At 42.4% G+C, this 20,136-nt stretch overlaps 1 protein-coding gene and 1 long non-coding RNA gene across 3 annotated transcripts in view; one reads left to right on the top strand and one right to left on the bottom strand.

Moving 5' to 3' along the window:
- The window catches only part of rab15 (RAB15, member RAS oncogene family), a 130,148-nt gene that overhangs the window by 3,505 nt on the left and 106,507 nt on the right, over positions 1-20,136 (bottom strand). The window contains exons 3-6 of the mRNA XM_048537105.2: positions 3,464-3,524; positions 2,230-2,307; positions 2,012-2,101; positions 1,072-1,137 (exon numbers count right to left, since the gene is read on the bottom strand). Of these exons, the coding sequence (XP_048393062.1) occupies positions 1,072-1,137; positions 2,012-2,101; positions 2,230-2,307; positions 3,464-3,524 (295 nt within the window). The remainder of the gene's footprint in view (positions 1-1,071; positions 1,138-2,011; positions 2,102-2,229; positions 2,308-3,463; positions 3,525-20,136) is intronic.
- Positions 1-20,136, top strand: part of LOC125455334 (uncharacterized) — a 116,484-nt gene that overhangs the window by 6,328 nt on the left and 90,020 nt on the right. The window lies entirely within an intron of this gene.

Here is a 20,136-nt window from a genome sequence, read left to right as displayed (position 1 = left end):
TTCTTGAAAAAAGTGAGATTGTAATGAAGTTAGCCAAGTGAGTTCCTTAATTGGGGCTATTAACTTGGTCCAAACATGGAGCCCTGGCTGACAGATGTAAACAGTAGCATCAGAGGTTCTGCTCACTGAGATCTGGCTCTGAGGAAACCAGACCAGTGTCAATTACTAAGCCCGTGTAAATAAAGGGTGACTTGGTGATGGGATGCCGGCCTCTCTGGAGTTATTTCTCTTTCGACATCTACAGTGTCAATCCTCTTTGGCAGCTTATATTGCTCAATTAGATTTTCCCTCATTCTTCTAACCTCTATAGCCCTAAACTGCTTAATCTCTCTTCATAGTTGCCAATCAGAAAAAGACCCATTTAACCTGACTCTCTGCTGTTAGTTAGCCAATCCTCTATCCAAGCTAATAAATCACCCAAACCACATGTTATCTTATCAGCAGAAATAGAAGTCCTGGATCTTCATATATCATTTAAGAGAAGGCAAAACAGAGTTTTAAAACAGTAAGTTGTAAATTTACTTTGTGTTTTAAGGGATGGTGATGGTGCAGTGGCAATTTCATAGGCCAGTATTCTGGGGCCCTGTGTTTGAATCCCACAATGGCAAATGGTGGAATTTGATTTCAATAAAAATCTCCCATTTGCTATTAAAAACCCATCTGGTTCACTACTGCCCCATAGGGAAGGAAATCTGCGCTCCTGGCCTGGTCTGGCTGACAGATGACTCTTAAACCCACTGCGTTTGTAGTTGACTCTTAATTATTGTAGGACAATAAATGGACATTTACATCCTATGAAATCAGAAACAAAAAAAAGTTTGGCAGTGACTGTGAGTGAATTTACAATAGTCACTAAGGTGATAAGAAGATTAGGACAAATTTCTTTATGTTATTGTTGCTTTCCGACAGGTTGAGGCTGATGCATCATTACAGAGACTTGGGAAGCAAGTAGTGCAGTGAGATTAATTTTAGATTATACTGGGAGGCCGTGGGAAAAGATATAATATGCCAAATTGCCTCTCTCGGTGCTCTAAATATTTACAGTTCTGTGATTGTAATGTTTGCACTGACCTCTTTAATGTTATAATTGGTGCAGGCACTTGTTTCAAAGAAGTCCATTCCATATTCTTTTGCAAGCTGTGGAAGGAAATATTAATTGAAATTTTAATAGTTTAAATGATGAATATGATATCAAGATTGTGATTGGTAAGGATACTGATTTCTAAGTTACCCAGCACGGTTTTAATTTAAAATGTCATTCTGTCCTTTGTACCTGCTGTACTGTTCAATCAGAGCAGGCTGGGTCTGTACTCCAATTCTGTTTAAACACAATAGCTTTATAACCCTGGATACCCTAACCTAACAAAGATCATACTATGCTACACACACTGAAAAAGAAATCAGGTTAGGAATCTCAATATTTGTTGGAATTTATTGTGTGGTGCCTTTAACTAATGAGTCTGGTAGCATTTAATTTGCCTCTAGAGTACGTTTGACATGTTCCTCCCCTAGAAATGGCAATATCACCAAGAACAAAGAACGAAAATGTATCAGCTATCATTTTAACCTCTGCTTTATGGACAATAGGGCCCAGTTAGCACAGTTGATTAGATTGTTAGCATGCGGTTTAGAGTTTAATTCCAGTTCCAGCTGAAGCAGAAGTGGGACTTACCTTCTGACCTTGTCCCAGAGACAGAAAGGCAAACTACTGGTGACAGCAAACAGCCAAGAGAAATGAAACAAAAAGCAGAAGCTGCTGAGAAATTCCTCAGGTCTGGCAGCATTTAGAGAAAGTGGAGCTAACATTTTGGATCCAGTGACCCCTCTTCAGAACAGTTCTGAGCTTTTACAGCAATTTCTGTTTTTGTTTCTGATTTCCAGCATCTGCAGTTCTTTCATTTCTTTGTTAAGAGAAATGGTTTGGAATGAAAAATCAGCTAAAGGACATGTCTTTGAGCAGAGCACATATGGAATGGAATAGAATAGAACTTAAATGACAGTGACTACTTACTTTTTGACCTTGTTCTGCACTCACTTGCCTTTTCTGTTCCTCATCAGCTTTGTTGGCTACGAGAATTTTCTGAACACCTTCAGGAGCATACTTGGGATAGAAAGGGTGATAAAGAAACAAAACATAAGTACTGTAATTGATTGACATGGATAATGCTTTTCCTGCAGTCTTATTGTTTATTCAGAGATAAGATTGTGCAGAGTCACTTACTCTCTTACCTCATCAACATCGCTGGCCCATTTAATAATATGCTGAAAGGAGCGTTCACTTGTAATATCATATACCAGAAAAATTCCCTGGAAATAAAAATCAATAAATCCTATTTAGTACGTAATTTAGTGGAAAATGGTTTAAACTTACGCTAGTAATCATGCCTTAACCATAATACATCTTAGCAAAGTGGATTGCTCTCACTTAATAAGTGCTGAAAAAGTAAAACTAGCTAATTAAAGCAACTTACAAACTGTGGGCTGTTGCAAGTGCTGCAGATTTTTAAAGTCTATTTAACCAGGCAGCAACTCCAAGTGGCCATTCTTCACATGGACTTTTCACCAGAGAGCTGACAGTGGGAGATGATAGCAACAAAACACCACACAAATATGGCAGCAATTACCATGGAATATTAATCAAAATTATTGGATCACTTTGTGTTCCTTAAAGTTATTGACCAGCTCACTATTGTCTTAGCTGGTCACTTACGCCATAGAGGGAACATATCAGGTAAATGCCTCATCTGCATGACTCTGAACTACAACCAAGTAAATTCACCCACTGTACCATAAAAACCTTGTTAGTTTTTTTAAGATTGTCATTCCATATTGCCTCTTACAATTAAAAAGGCCATTATTTATATCTTTGCCCAGACACTGCTTGTCATCCTGTTTTTAAGGGGGAGTGAGGGCCTTAACCTACTTCACAGTTGGCAACATTAAGGTGGCACTTAACTTGCTGTCAGGCTGATAAGTGAACTTGGCCTGATCTGCACCCCGCCCTGCTGTTCTTGTTAGGTAGGTTAAAATGGACTCTTTCATCTGTGTATACTGACAATGGACAATACTGCATTCACTCATCACCTGACCCCTTCAGTATCACTTTCAAGGTGTGATCACTGGGTTGTAACAAAAAGCAAAATCTTCACTGTAATTTCCCTCTTCCTAGCCATGTTTGCAAGTCTAATTCAATCACAGTCAACTGCAGCCATGATTAAAAGTCAGCAGGGACAAACCTTTATGGTTTGCATGGTCAATGTCACACCATTTATTTTAGGTGATGAAAGCATAGTCAGAAATAAAAATAACTTGTAACAGTTACAGCAGATCTAGCAACCATTTCAACCGCTAAACCATTACAAGAAGATTCTTTGCTTTCTATTTCAATTTGTTTTGAACAAAAATTGTGTCATCTGGCCTTATTTGCTTTCCCAAATAGGGCAGACCCTAATGTGAAGCTCACCTGGGCACGTCGGTAGTACTGCTTTGTGATGGTCTGATATCGTTCCTGGCCTGCAGTATCCCTGAGAAATAATACAAACAAAAGATGAAGGTATTAAAATTATCATTGTCATAATCCAGAAGTTCTTGCAGGGCCTGAAAATTAGTCCGCAATCAATCCTTATTACCTTCAATAGTAGTCCAACTAGTCCAAGCCAACCATGTTCCCAAACTAAACAGGTCCCAACTGCCTGCGCTGGGCCAATATTCCTCCAAACCTTTCCTCTTCATGAACTTAACCAAATGTCTTTTCACCGCAACTGTACCTGCATCAACCACTTTATCTGGCTGTTTATTCCACACACCCACCACCCAATGTAACAATAAGTTGCCCCTTGTGTCCTTTTTAAATCTTTTTCCTTTCAACTTAAAAAAAGACCCCCTAGTTTTCAAACCCCCTAACCTAGGGAAAAAACCCTTGCCATTCATCTTGTCTATGTCTCTCATGATTTTATAAGCCTCAATAAGGTCACCCCCCAAACTCCTACAGTTTAGTGATACTAAATCCCAGCCTCTCCATTTTGATATCTCAAACCCTCCATTCTCAGCAATGTCTTTTCTGAACCCTCTCCAGTTTAATACTATACTTCCTATAACATGGTGACTAGAATAGGAAACAGTATCCCAGAACAGGCCTCACCAATGACCTGTACAACCTCAGCATGATGTTCCAACTCCTATCTGAGCAATGAAGGTAAGTGTGCTAAATGCCTTCTTAACTACCCTGTCGACCTGCAACACAAATCTCAAAGAATTATGTCTGTGAACCCCGAGCTCTCTCTGTTCTACAACACTACCCAGAGCCTTATTATTAATTGTACAAGTTCTGCCCTTGTTTATTTTACTAAAATGCAATACCTCATATTTATTCATATTAAACTCCATCTGCCACCCCTCAGCCTGTTGACCCAATGATCAAGAGGTCTTTGTAACTTTAGAAACCTTCTTCGCTGTCCACTAAACCACCAATTTTGGTGTCATCTGCAAAATTACTAAACATGTCTTCTATATTTTCATCAAAATCATTTTACATAAATGACAAACAAAAGTTGATCCAGTGCCGATCCCTGTGGAACACCCTACCCTCATAGGAAATCAGTACTTTTAATTGTTCAAGTTGTGCAATGCAGCAAACAATGCTTTCTTTTCTTCATTCATTCATGGGATGAGGTGTCACTGGTTAGGCAGCATTTATTGCCCATTCCTGGTTGCCCAGGGGGACTCTTGATTAAGAGACAACCACATTTTTTTGTGGGTCTGGAGTCAAATGTGGGCCAGACCAGGTAAGGATCGCAGTTCCCTTCCCTAAAGGCCACTAGTGAACTAGATGGACTTTTCCAACAATCAACAATTAGATTCTTAATTCTAGATTTTTCCTTTATAGAATTCAAATTCCACCAATTGCCATGGCGGATTTGAACCCTGGTCCACAGAATATTATCTGAGTCTCTGGATTAACAATCCACTGATAATACCACTAGGCCATTGGTTCCCCCTATTATGGTTATGTACTATGGTTATTTTTAAGAATTCAACCATGAGTTTCTTCTTTTAAAAAAATCACTTGTTCATCAAATCATTTATGGGCTTCATATTTCAGCAGATAGAGGGTCCATTAAAGCTGTGATCAGCAAATGTAAATCAGGGCTTTCGTTGACATAATGGCAAAACAAACAATAAAAGGTTCCCCATGAAGACATTTCTGACATCAATCGTGAACAGTAACTTGCTGCCAAATTGACTGTGCACTGCAATGTCCCCTGAAGGCTTGGCTTTTGAAGTGGAGTAAGTTATTATGGGAAGTTCCATAAGACGACTGGAGCCACATGTTCTGCTCACTCCCGATTCCGTGAGTCAGGAACATAGATTCCAGGATCAGGAGGCAAGTGCATTTCTCCCTGTGACAACACATGCACCAATTGTCCTCCAACAACTTCACTGGGGTCAGAACCTGGGCAAGGCCTCATCCTGGAGGTAAAGCAGCAGCCTAGGTAGGCTTGTCTCAGTGACAACAACAAATATCTCCACCTCAGGACTTTCTCACCATTTATACAGGCTCCAACTGTGAGAAATGCACTGAGAAGCACCACTGAGAGGGGAAGGAATTTGCAACACAGCTGGGGTGCTGGGGATAGGATGGGAGGATTGCAGAATTGCAGGACAAAGCATTTACCTTGTCTGTAAAGATATTTCAGTTGCCAGGTTCCAAAGGTTTGGGATATGGGTGAAGTCAGAGGCTGTGAGCCTCAGTAAAACATTTAACTGGCCAACCCATTTCCTAAGTGCAGATAGACAGCCCCTTCCCCATACTGCCTGGGTTCAACATGGCAACAGATTGTGTCTGTCTATGTATTTGTTATCGGTTAAGATCTCACTGACCCCCAAATTGCTTTTTTTGGGTATTAGGATTTAGTCCCTTACTCTATGCCTGCCTGGGGTGCAGTGACGCTGTTTACAGATCATTAGCAAATCTGAAACTATTGTAAAATGAATTCATCAAGTCAGTGTAAAAGGCTTCACAGTTTGACCAGTGGTGAGTGTTCATCGAGCTTTATGAATGCCACGGTCAATCTGTATTGCACGAGAATTCTGCAGTTCTTTTAAACAAAAAGGTCTATCTCCTATTACACTCTGTGTGGAGAATGCTTTGTAGGAGGTTGCTGTAGAAACCAAGGAAACAGATATTTGTTCTTTACAGCAACACTCTGCCAGTTCATTGACTACTAATCTCTCATTGGGTCCCTTGAAATGGACAGAATTGAAACAAAGGCTTGCAGGCTTGACTGACAGCCCTATACCTACCCTGGAAATAGGCTGTACACCCTCCTGTAACAGTTCTGCAAATGCTTTCCTGATAAACTACAGCTTCCAATAGTCTTGAGATTCAGATCGCTCCTTTGTGGTTAGTACCTACATTTGGCTAGGCCACAGCAAACTGGATGAAAAGCTGTTGTGACGACCCTTTGCATGCACACCAGGCACCCAGCTAAAGGACTGGATCAGGCTGCATGTCAGAGCTAATGGGAACTGCAGATGCTAGAGAATCCAAGATAATAAACTATGAGGCTGGATGATCACAGCAGGCCAAGCAGCATCTCAGGAGCACAAAAGCTGACGTTTCGGGCCTAGACCCTTCATCAGAGAGGGGCATGTCAGAGCTGCTTGCTTTTCCTCTTAGCATTCACTCATTCAGTGCCAACCTGCATACTGACAGCATCCATACGTTGCCTTGCCATACGTTGTCAATTTGGCCACAACTAAAGGCTGTCAGTAATGCCATATTGATGTGGTCTTTTGTGAAGACACACAATGAGGCTGCTTGTTTTTACAGATCTGTCCAGTGTGGGGGAGAGTTGGGGGGTGGGGGGGGAGGAGAGGATAGTGGGATATAGAGGTGGGGCCGGTGCTCAGTTGAACAGGGAGGGGCCACTGTTGGTCTGGGGTCCTGGTACCATCAGACATGGGCACAGTCTGCATAGAGTTCAGGAGCTTGGCCACAGTCAGACTCAGCTTTGGAATGATTATCAATGGATTTGTCCTATTGGAGTATGTGGAGAGGGCAACAGTCAGTCCTTTAGGGCCAGTATCACACAATTAGCGGAATTCTGTCTCATCAGGCAGGGGTCTGTAAAGACTTACATCAGAGGTCTGGCCCAGGGGTCCATCCATTGGTTGTTAGGAAGGGTGTAGGGGAGTGGGGTTCACTGCCAAAACAGATGGGAGAGTCCAAGCTGGGAGGCTGCCATGCATCAAGGCATCCTACCATCCTCTCCCCACACACCAGACATATCTGTCATTCCAAGAAGCCTCTCTGTGGGTCTGCATCTGGTCATAAACAGCAGAAGTAACAGAGGAAAACAATGGAAAATTTTGCTTGTGCAGTGATTTTACAGACAGAATTGAAACAATGTGTTTTGATTTCAAAGACAGAATTGAACCAAGGTGTCCTTGGACAATGGAATGTCGATATTGGCTAAAGAATTGGGTTAAAAGTTGATCTCAGGCAAGCAGGTAAAATTGTGCCAGCAAGTTAACAGTCATTTCCACACTCAAACTAATTTTCTCTCCAACTGACTTCAAAGATATTGTGGGGTGTGTGCAAATGACTGATTAAAGGCTACAAGATAAACATATTTCTGAAGTTATGCTCTGTGAATACAGATTGTGTTGGGGATTCTTCCACCATCAACAGAAACATGTCAGCAACTACAGGCAAATGACCCCACGGAAACAGACCATTTGGTCCAATCAATCCATGTTGGTACTTATTTCCATTTGAGCTGTAACCGTAATTTCTAGGTCTGCATGGTTATCATCGGTCTTTCCTCTCTCCTTCAATCATCTTCGATTAATGAGGTGATCCCTGAGGTCAATTTGACTGCCTGGTAGCTCTTGGAGAGGGACATTCTACCCAACTGGTGGGGAAGGTCACCCTTGCAAGCAAGTATTGGCTGAACCTCATACCAAATGTGTCTGCTTGTGACTTTCTAGTAAGTGGATACAGCCACTTCTCTCCAGTGACGTCTTGGCCTTTTTCTCACAACCCAACATAAATAGCTGCTCTAGCTGGATTCTGCAGTGAAATATGAAATGATGGATGGGCAGAAATCCAACCCAGACTAGACTAGCAAAGTTACATTCGGCATAGAATATTTTACGTCCCCACCAAAGCAAGTGACCAGAAATATATAGTTAGAAGTTATACCATAGGAATCCTTTCATGGACAGCAATGATAGTATTAGCACTGTTTTTCTGTCTGAATTACTGAATGTTTCCAACATGTCCCATCTCTGTCACTGGATCCTGAACCTGGAGCTCCCTTTCTCACAGTACCTGCAGCAGGAGAGAAAACTGCAGCAGTTCAACAAGGAAGCTCAGCACTACCTTCTCAATTAGGGTTGGGCTACAAATGCCAGCAATGCCATCATCCCGAGAAAAAGAAACAATGAACAAAAAGTGGAAGAGCATGATGAAGGGGAAAAGAACAATCATTCGATTGTTGATGCAGTAAATAGTTGTGAAATGAACCATGCCCTCTGGCCATATCCCCACACTTACTGTTCTCTAAATCTTAGGGAGTTGATCTGTCAAAATTGTTATGAAATGGGAGTGGAACATTTATGTCTATGGTTATTACATGAATAAAAACAGATTACTGTTTGTTTACAATGGCATAAGGAGACTTTTGTAGGTCACTGATTGAAGATGGAGTTCATACCTTATTTTGAATTTTTTCATGGGCTGTGGGTGTTACTGGCTAGGCAAGGATTTACTGCTGGTCCTCACAAAATTCTATATACTGCATGAATGCCTCATAAGCGAAACTTATAATTGATTAAAACTCCAGCAGAGTACAAGCTTCCTTGTAGCAATGCCAAAACTTGGCAATTTCTTGGAAACGCTGCATTTCACGAGGCCGCTCCCATTAATTGTTAAGATCATATGTGTAAACACTGAACTTGCCTGGACCTTACATATGTTTGTTTGATTCCATGATAGTTAGCGAGATGTGAAACCAGCAACTAATATTTTTCCTGTTATTAGCTTTATTCACTAAAAGTGGCATTAGTGATTGGACGGCAGGAAGAAATGAACAATTTAGATTTCTTTTAATAACAGGCACATGGTAACACTATGAGATGTGAGCATGTAAGGACACAATTGGATAATATAGTCACATTTGTTAGTTTGAAAAGATTGGATAATATTGTCATGTGTGCTACCTGAGAATGAGAGTTACAAAACCAGGGTTGGACAAAGATAAAAGTGAGACAGTGTATAATCCATTGATTGGAAACAATCATCAGTAGTAATAGTTGTTTGGAAGTTTGTTATCTGTAAAAATGGTACAAAACCTTTATTTTCAAAATAAGACCATAAAAAAAATAGGAGAATAGTAGTAGGCTATTCAGCTCCTTAAACCTACTCTGCTATTCAACAGGATCACGGCTGATCCGACATTCTTGTGTCCACTTTCCTGCATCTTTCCCACAATCGTTGATTCCCTGACTGGGCAAGAATGTATCTATCTCAGCTTTAAATAAACCACATGTGCACTGCCTCTACAGCTCTCAATGTCAAGGATAAGATCTGAGTTTTCTTGACGTGTACATCTCCCCTGCATCCATGAATAAACATTCAAACAAAGATACCTCAGTCTTGTCTGGTCCAAGATGAAAGAAAGAGTTAATACACACCCTCACAATTACATATGTCTGTTTCCCAAAGAGCAACCCGGTCTCTTTTTATATTCCGTTTGTCAATTCAAACTAAAGAAAAGAAATTAACTTGGGTCTGCCCCAGTTAGGGTCACTGTAACAAAACCAAGCCATGAAAGGACATGTAGTAAATTTAAAATGGAATCTGTTTTGGAGGGTGGGAGGGATAATGACATAGACTAGCCCCTGCACTGTCCAATGATTGCAGAGCCTCAAGTATGTCAGTGAATATTGCATACTCCCTCTTTCAGGGATACCCAGGTATGAATGCAGCCACAGAAGACAGGCAGGCAGTCAGGTATAATGACTCCCTCCATAGCCCATTGCCTGGACTTGTTTGTTATTGGACATCCTGGTCAGACACAGCAGCAGATTGACACAGAGGTCCTCCAACTTTCCCATCCTCCTACAACCAGGTGTGCAAAAATCTAGTACATGAGCAATTTCTCTTTGTAAGTGTTCCACATACGTAATGACCTTCCCTTGTGCATCGTAACCACATAGTTGTCAGACCATTAACAGCAAGTTGCCGTTCAATACCTGAGATAACAAGGTGTCGAGCTGAATGAACACAGCAGGCCAAGCAGCATCAGAGGAGCAGGAAGGCTGGCGTTTCAAGCCTAGACCCTTCATCAGATTTCAGAAGAAGGGTCTAGGCCCAAAACGTAGGCCTTCCTGCTCCTCTAATGCTGCTTGGCCTGCTGTGCTCATCCAGCTCGACACCTTGTTATCTCAGATTCTCCAGCATGTGCAGTTCCTACTATCTCTGAAGCTATTCGATATCTGTTTGCTGGGGGTTGCATAAGAATCTGAATGCATAACATCCCATGAGATGGAAAGAGTGAATGAAGAAAACAACTTTCATATCCTCAGGACAATTTATCACTTTTGACATGTTGTCACTATTTGACAAATATCACCACCAATTCGCACAACGCAATGCCTGATAAGCAGTAAATGAGATAAATGCACAGACAGTGCACAATTTGAATGGAATAATGTATTGATTTGAAGATAAGAAGAATTTGAAAATGTGCAAAGTAGCAAGGACTATAAGTACGAAAGGGAAAAAGGCACCTTGTGTTTTGTTGGTAGAAAAATAAAGATTTTAGATGGATGCCAACAGGATATTTACACAGCACAAGAGGTCACATGACTGAACGGCTCTTCACTTATCCTATGGGACTATTTTGATATCAATGGCATGGCAGGCCTGTTGAATATAGATAAAAGCAACACTACATCATATTCAGCTGACACTACTTGAGCAACAATGGTGAATGATAGACTGTACTGTTAACTGTGTTATTTTAATTAAAGTTGCAGTTTGTGCTGCCTTTAATTAAATGTACATTTCTCTGCATAATTTGAATAAAGTTATTTTTTAAAAGTTAGCAAATTCCACTTATGAAATGTAAGTTCTGTTTGCTACCTAATTGTTTATCACCATCACCTGTTTGTCCAAAAGCGTCTCTATTAAATTAATTAATGTAGTTTGGAGAGCTAAAACATCACACTAAACTTTTTATGTATAATACCATCATAAATTTTAATAACACTTAATTGGTTTACCTTTGGTCTCAAGCATAAATAGCAACAGAACAATAATCTCAGCAAAGAGTTCAGACGAATAACAGGAATGAAATCTGAATGACAGGGCTGACCAGAATCAATGTCAATTACCATTCAGTTGTCTCAGGGCAATGCTAGTAAGATTAAACTAGTGATGTAATCCAAGCAAGTTTATCAGAGTTTGATTTTCTGTGGACCATAGGGAAATAAAGTTTTTAAAAATATTGATGCCCTAATGTCTTTTTCTTTGGCTTACTGCCAATATTTTGCCTGCATATGTTCTTTTGAAGCACTCTGGGTTATCTGTATTTATATTGCACTTTTAGCACAGACAAAGAGGGAATAACAGAAGTGACCATTTTGGCAAAAGTGACTAGGATCATGGGAAGTAAGAAATAGGAACGGGAATGGGAATTAGAGAAATTTGCGTTTTGGAGTCATACCTGATAGAAAGATGGCTATAGTTGTTGAAGGTCAGTCAACACAACTCCAGGACATCTCAGCAGGAGGTCCTCAGGATAGTGCGCTAAACCTAACTAAACCTGCTTCATTGATGACCTTCCCTCCATGACAAGGTGAGAAATGGTGATGTTCGCCGATGATTGTATAATGTTCAGCACCTTTTGCAACTCCTCAGATACTGAAGCAATCCATGTTCAAATGCAAAAGAACCTGAATAGCATCTGGACTTGGGCTGACAAGTGACAAGCAATATTCATGCCACACAAATGCCAGACAATGACCATCTTCAACAAGAAAGAATTTAACCTTTGCCCTTTGACATTCAATGGCATCACCATAATTGAATCCACCATTATCAACATCCTGGGGTTTGACCAGGACTGAAAGGGACTAGCTCAAAATCACGCAGCATGCAATCACCTCCCAACATTTTAAAGCCCGTTCACAATCTACAAGGCACAAGTCAGGTGTGTGACAGACTGCTCTCTCTTGCCTGGTTAAGCTCCAACAATATTCAAGAGGCTTGACAGCATCCAGGATAAAACACAAAGACTGGCACCACATCCATGAATATGCATTCAACACTCAGGAGCAGCAGTAGGCACTATCTACAAGATGCATTGCAGAACTTCACAAAGGCTGTTTTGTCAGCATGTTCCAAACCCATGAGCAATACCATCTAGAATAACAAGACCTGCGGATATATGGGAATACAATCACCTAAAGGTTCTCTTCCAAGTCACTCACCATCCAGACTTGGAAATTTAACAAAATTCATTGTCGCTGGATCAAAATCTTGGAACTTCCTCCATCTCAGAACTGTGAGTCTGCCTGCATTGAACAGACTGCAACTCACCATCACTTTCTCATGGGCAACAAGAGATGGGCAATAAGTGCTGGTCCAGTCAGTGGCATCTACATCCCATGAATGAATTTAAGAAAAGGTAGGCCATTCAGCCTTTTGAGCCTGCTCCACCATTCAATGAGACCATAGCTGATCTTCTAGTTCAACAGCGTTTTCTGCATGTCCCTTGATTTTTTAAAAATATGTTAAAAATGATCAATCTCAGTCTTGAACCGACTCAGTGACTGGGCCTCTCTACAGCTCACTGGGCTAGAGAATTCTAAAGATTCGCCACCCTCTAAGCAGTATTTCCTCTAAACTTTCTTTCTGGTGTGTGGGCCTCTGTTCTTGGATGGACAAGATTGTTGTGCTGATACCTATCACCATGTGCAGAACCTTGGAACGGCTGTGCACATGTATAGCCAAACAGCTTACAGCAAACATCGCCTCTGAATGAAATTCCTCCTCATCTCAGTGCTCAATAGCCTACCCTTTATTCTGTAGCTACCTCCCACTGGTTCTAGACCCATGAGCCAGGGAAAGCACCCTTCCTGCACCTACCCTGGTGACCCGCGGTCAGACTTGTATATGCTTGAATAAGATCACACTGCAAGGGTGAAAGAACTAGCCATTATATCACTGTTCTGTAAACTCTCCAGTCTGGAAACTTGTTGTTTCGATACATCATAGAATACAAAGTGTGAAGCTGGATGAATACAGCAAGCCAAGCAGCATCTCGGGAGCACAAAAGCTGATGTTTCGGGCCTAGACCTTTCATCAGAGAGAGGGGGATGGGGAGAGCGTTCTGAAATAAATAGGGAGAGAGGGGCAGGCGGACCAAAGATGGATAGAGAAGAAGATAGGTGGAGAGGAAGAGATTACAAGAGAGTTGCAGTGGGAGAGAGATTCCCTGAGGTTGGTCCGGAGGGAGGAGGGTAACTTCTTCAGGTTAGGCATCCCTGAAAGAGGCTTTGCAGTGAGGTTAAAATTGTGATCAGAGATAATGGGAACTGCAGATGCTAGAGAATCCAAGATAACAAAATGTGAAGCTGGATGAACACAGCAGGTCAAGTTGTCCAGAAATATTTTGATCAGACTTAAACAACTCATGGCATCAATTCAGTGCAGTACTTTGGAAGGGGAAATGTGGAAAATACAGTGTCAGGACAAATAAAACAATTTTTGTTATTGCTTTATGATGTTTTCTGTTTTGTGACAATATTTCTATCTGTCGTGTTTTCTGATTCACATATTTGGGGTTAAGCATTCTATCGTCATTTTATAATCCAGAAAACATTAACATTGAAAAATGACTTGATCCCACTCACTCCAGAGTGGAGAAGTTATGTTGTGTCTTTAAATATCGATATTTATAATTACTGGGATAACAAGGTGTAGAGTTGGATGAACACAGCGGGCCAAGCAGCATCAGAGGAGCAGAAAAGCTGATGTTTCAGGTCGGAAGAAGGGTCCAAACCCGAAATGTGAGCTTTCGTGCTCCTCTGATGCTGCTTGGCCTGCTGTGTTCATCCAGCTCTACACCTTGTTATCTCAGATTCTCCAGCATCGGCAATTCCTATGATCTCTTTATAATTACTGGCCTTTGTTTGGGGCAAGTGAATTGGATTGTGCAGTTTCGATTAATCTCAACGCAATTTTTTTAAATTCCATCCTGAGGATGTGGGTGTCTTTAGCAAAGTCAGTATTTATCACCTATCCCTGATTCTCTGGGCACTGCAATGATTTTTGACGTCACTAAAATGAGGGGAGAGATGAAACGTTCATTGAATATTGTGAGCAAAAACAAAATGGACTAACAGGGGGGGTTCTTTACCTAGTTATTGCTACTGGCTGTTAGTAGTAGTCGGTATGAGGAGCATTATTTTTCAACAGTAACATAGATATAAGGGTGCGCTGTGCAAATGCATCAGTAACCAATACTGTTCCTCATGCCATCTCTAATATACCGATCAGTGATTCCCTCCAGCAGTTAAATAACACTCATGTCGCTTCCCTGATTCATTTATTACCCTGGTGTGATGATGCTTGGTTCCTACTCGTTGTTTTGAAATGCTTTCTTTTGCAAAGCAATTAATTTTGAATAGTAGAAAGATGCGTAGGTGTATGTTTGAAGCAGTCATACAGATCATTTTGAACCAAAGCAATTATACCAAAGAAAGGCAGGTGTAATTTTTAAATTAAGTACAGTCCCAATGCGGGTGTCACGATGAGGGCGGCATTTGTTGTCCATTCCTAGCTGTCCTAAGAAGGAAAATGTGGTTCAATGCAATTGGGTAACTTGTCTTGTTATTGGCACCATACGCCAGTAAGTGTAAAGTCATCTTAATCCTACCAGACTGATAGGGCTGCTCTCTCATTAAAGAGAGTTGCAGGAAGTAATTTAACCTGAGGGTCACCACACCTCAGGAGAGAGGGGAGGTTGAGGAGGAGTCATACACCAGTATCAGGTAAGTGTGCGTGTGATAATGGGAACTGCAGATTCTGGAGAATCCAAGATAACAAAATGTGAGGCTGGATGAACACAGCAGGCCAAGCAGCATCCCAGGAGCACAAAAGCTGATGTTTTGGGCCTAGACCCTTCATCAGAGAGGGGGATGGGGTGAGGGTTCTGGAATAAATAGGGAGAGAGGGGGAGGCGGACCGAAGATGGAGAGAAAAGAAGATAGGTAGAGAGGAGAGTATAGGTGGGGAGGTAGGGAGGGGATAGGTCAGTCCAGGGAAGACGGACAGGTCAAGGAGGTGGGATGAGGTTAGTAGGTAGGAGATGGAGGTGTAGTTTTGGGATGCGGTGGGGCAAGGGGAGATTTTGAAGCTGGTGAAGTCCACATTGATACCATTGGGCCGCAGGGTTCCCAGGCGGATTATGAGTTGCTGTTCCTGCAACCTTCGGGTGGCATCATTGTGGCCCTGCAGGAGGCCCATGATGGACATGTCATCTAAAGAATGGGAGGGGGAGTGGAAATGGTTTGCGACTGGGAGGTGCAGTTGTTTATTGCGAACCGAGCAGAGGTGTTCTGCAAAGCGGTCCCCAAGCCTCCGCTTGGTTTCCCCAATGTAGAGGAAGCCACAACGGGTACAATGGATACAGTATACCACATTGGCAGATGTGCAGGTGAACCTCTGCTTAATGTGGAATGTCATCTTGGGGCCTGGGATAGGGGTGAGGGAGGAGGTGTGGGAGCAAGTGTAGCATTTCCTGCGGTTGCAGGGTAAGGTGCCGGGTGTGGTGGGGTTCGAGGGCAGTGTGGAGCGAACAAGGGAGTCACGGAGAGAGTGGTCTCTCTGGAAAGCAGAAAGGGGTGGGGAAGCAGAATGGGGTCTTGGGTGGTGGGGTCGGATTGTAGATGGCGGAAGTGTCGGAGGATGATGCGTTGTATCTGGAGGTTGGTGGGGTGGTGTGTCAGAACGAGGGGGATCCTCTTTGGGCGGTTGTGGCGGGGGCGGGGTGTGAGGGATGTGTTGTGGGAAATGCGGGAGACGCGGTCAAGGGCGTTCTCGACCAGTGTGGGGGGTAAGTTGCGGTCCTTGAAGAACTTGGACATTTGGGATGTGCGGGAGTGGAATGCCTATCGTGGGTGCAGATGCGGCGGAGGTGGAGGAATTGGCATAGGGGATGGAATTTTTGCAGGAGGGTGGGTGGGAGGAGGTGTATTCTAGGTAGCTGTGGGAGTCGGTGGGCTTGAAATGGACATCAGTTACAAGCTGGTTGCCTGAGATGGAGACTGAGAGGTCCAGGAAGGTGAGCGATGTGCTGGAGATGGCCCAGGTGAACAGAAGGTTGGGGTGGAAGGTGTTGGTGAAGTGGATGAACTGTTCGAGCTCCTCTGGGGAGCAAGAGGTGGCACCGATACAGTCATCAATGTAACGGAGGAAGAGGTGGGGTTTGAGGCCTGTGTAGGTGCGGAAGAGGGACTGTTCCACGTAACCTACAAAGAGGCAGGCATAGCTGGGGCCATGCGGGTGCCCATGGCCACTCCCTTTGTCTGTAGGAAGTGGGAGGAATCGAAAGCGAAGTTGTTGACGGTGAGGACGAGTTCGGCTAGGCGGATGAGGGTGTCGGTGGAGGGGGACTGGTCGGGCCTGCGGGACAGGAAGAAGCAGAGGGCCTCACCAGGTTTGCCAATCACTGCTCATCTTCAGTGTGAATTTATCGCTCCCTAGTTATATGTGAGATGAGATAACACAGTGTGGGGCTGGAGGAACACAGCAGGTCAGGCAGCACCAGAGGAGCAGGAAAGCTGACATTTCGGGTCTTGCTACTACCCATTTTCTTAACCTGGCCACAGTTTGTGGCAGAGGCAGGGAAGTTAGATGGTGTGCATTTAAGGATGATTCATACATTGAAAACGGCATTTTCCTCAAATCTGAGTCAGTGAAATTGGTCAATGTAGGCCAAGTGCAATTGGCAGCCCAGTTTACATCTGTTTGATTTTCTTTTTGTCACATCAACCTCTTCTTGCAGTCAGTTAAAAAGAAAATCCGACCAGTGGTGACCAATTTCACACCAAAACAGAGGGTTGCAGCAAAGAACAGGTCACTCGGACCACTAAGTCTGTTCTGATGTTTTTCGCCAAATGAACCCCTTGATTTAATCTCACATCTCAACCTTGTCCTTTAATACTGCACTTTCCAAGCAGTTTTCACATTCCTGTTAAACCTATATTCAGGCTTAACAACAGTGACAGAAAATTCCATATTCTGACCTTTCGCAATGTCAAGAAGGTTGGGCAGAATTTCTTGCTCTTGCACCTTGGTTTGTGGCAGGGCATTGATTTAAGGAACCATATGAAGAGCAAGTTCACCTATAAGGTATCCATCTACTTCGATCAATAACAGATTCCAAAGATTTTTCTGTTCACATTAGACCAGCAAGGAGTGGTCTTCTGCGATTGTCCTTTAAGTGGGTGTAGGGGTTAGTTTGTATTCAACTCATGGTACATGTTATTTAAAAAAAGGCATCTCAAAGGTGAAATGGGTCACAACATTAGGTGTTCATTATTTGGTTTCACAAAAGTCTTAATGACCTACCAGTTTAAATAAAGTCCAACAAGTAGGTTGCTACACAACGTCCAGCCATTTCCAACCAATTCTAACAGAATTGAAAACACAACCAGTACCTCCAAATCTTTTGATCCAGCTCTATGTTAACATGGTCTGCCACCAGATAGGGAAGGTTCATGCATGCACAGACCACCATCCTGATAAAAACCAACTGCTACTAAACTTTTCAAATCACATTTTCCAGTCGTGAAAGTCTAGCCATAATGCTAAGTCTGAAGTGATTAGAGATTCTAATTGAGTGGGTGGTGGCATTTATCAAAACTTTATAGAGACATGCAATGACAAATTACAGCACAGCATAAAATTCCTTTGGGATGTATAGCTGCCCACATTATCTGACCTCCATCAAATTGTTTGAAAAATACAACAGCGTTTACGCAGGATGGGAACTAAATATCTGAAACAATTACTTTAAGGAAGATATTGTGTTTATTAACTCTTCATTTAAGACCAAAATAACGAGAAATTTTTCTCACAGAAGGTTGTAAGACTGTGTAATTCTTCCTGCACAAAGCAGCAAAGGAAGGGTCATTAAATAGGTTTAATGCAGCCTGCTGCTGTGTGAGTGATAGATATGTAATGCATTAAGCAGCATGAGAAGCTGGCATTGTGCTGGGTAGAGGGTACCAATGTGTTATGAAAAATATGATCCAAATATTATTTTTTAAAACATTATGCAAACCATATTAATATGTCTTAGACTTTTACACAATGGACACTCTGCTAAAGAAAAGGCACTGACTACAGCAGCAGCAGCAATGTTGCATCTACAAAGGAGCACAAGCTCAGATAGAACCATGCAGTCTGGAGAACTTTCAGAGAGAGTCCATGCGGCTCAATTAGTAGGTGGGATAAGACAATCGTGTTTTTGAACTCAGCAAGAAAGATTTTGACCACCGCCCCCATAATGAACAACAGTCCATTGCTCCCTCCTGCCATAACACACCAGAATGATAAATGGATGTAGTGGCTTAGAGACAGCTTCCTGCATCCTTGCATTTTTCTAGGACTTTACCCATCCCCCAACTATACCTAAAGACATGTCCTTGCCCATGTCAAAATTCCAATCTATGTTCCTCCCATTTCTGGATGCATAAGAAATTTGAAATCCACTTTGGATCACAAGATGGCTCAATTATTTACATTCTGGGAGCTTCCATCACAATATGAGAATCAGAGAAGGTGGAATCAACTTTTTAAACAAAAGACAGCCAGGTAACTTCAGCAGCTGACCAATACCAATGGATTGGGTTGGGAGAGCCAGGTTTTACGCACTTGGTTTTCTATGGAATGAGATGGGTTTCCATATGTGCTGCCTGTAGCGTTTGGAATGAGGTCAGCTAGGTGGATACCATAGAATATGAGTTCCCTGAATAGGCCCAATCAGGAAGCCCTGGCCGACAGATGTAAACAGGATTGTCAGACATTCTGAGAGATAGTAAGAACTGCAGACGCTGGAGTCAGAGATAACACAGTGTGGAGCTGGAGGAACACAGCAGGCCAGTCAGATATCCTGTTCACTCGGAGAGGTGGCTCTGAGGAAGCTAGGCCAATGTGAATGACTGCCCAATGTGTAAATAAAGAGTGATTTGGCAATGGGGTACTGCCCTCAATGGAATTATTTAACATCCAAGGGTTCACAAGGTGGAATTGGCCTCAAAGTCGCGTCAATTCCATTTTAAAAGTGATTCATCACTAGTAACAAAGTGCCTGACTCTATCAGGAAGTTGGGCCTGTTTCAATATGTGAATCAGCATCCTTGAACTCAGTTTGATTGGGGTGTGCACCACTCAACTCCAACCAGTGCCATGGACTGAATGGAGCTGACAGTGCCTGAGCAATGTTTGATATTTTCAGGGGGTTTTGGGAGGATGGTGGCTGTTGTTCTGGAGAATTAGGAATGCTGCTTGGGGATCCCATATCAATTACCTGGGCTACTGCCTCTCCTGCAGCGCCTGTCCCAATGCTATTCCTCAATTACCATGTTTTTCCTTAATGGCAAACCAATATTCCCCAGGGTGTTGGCATTCTGCAGCTCATGGGCCTGATGTACATGTATTTGAGGCCTCAAGGACCTGGGAGCTTGTTCACCATTGGGTTCAATCGACAACTCAGCAAGTTAAGGTTATGAATGCAAGGAAGATTCTTAATTTTCTAAACCTCTCTTGATCTAAGATGATTGACCTAAAGATGAAATCAGCTTGTATCCCTTCATTTGAAGCATTTTCACTGCCTCCATATTTCTGCTTCAGATTGGATTTGTAAAAAGTATTCGGTCATTTGCAGCATATGGATATCACTGGCTAGGCTGACAGCTATTGTATCTAATTGTCCTTCAGAAGATGATAGTGAGCTGCATTCTTGAACCTCTGCAGTTCATGTGATGTTTGTGCATCTGCAGTGTTGTTAAGAAGTTCCTCACAGGTCTGTTGGGGGCTTCAATGAGCTCATCCACT

Source organism: Stegostoma tigrinum, chromosome 10 (genome assembly GCF_030684315.1).
Source record: "Stegostoma tigrinum isolate sSteTig4 chromosome 10, sSteTig4.hap1, whole genome shotgun sequence".
NCBI lineage: Eukaryota > Metazoa > Chordata > Chondrichthyes > Orectolobiformes > Stegostomatidae > Stegostoma > Stegostoma tigrinum.
Note: the sequence above shows the minus strand (reverse complement) of the source record. Positions and strands in the feature narration are given on the sequence as shown.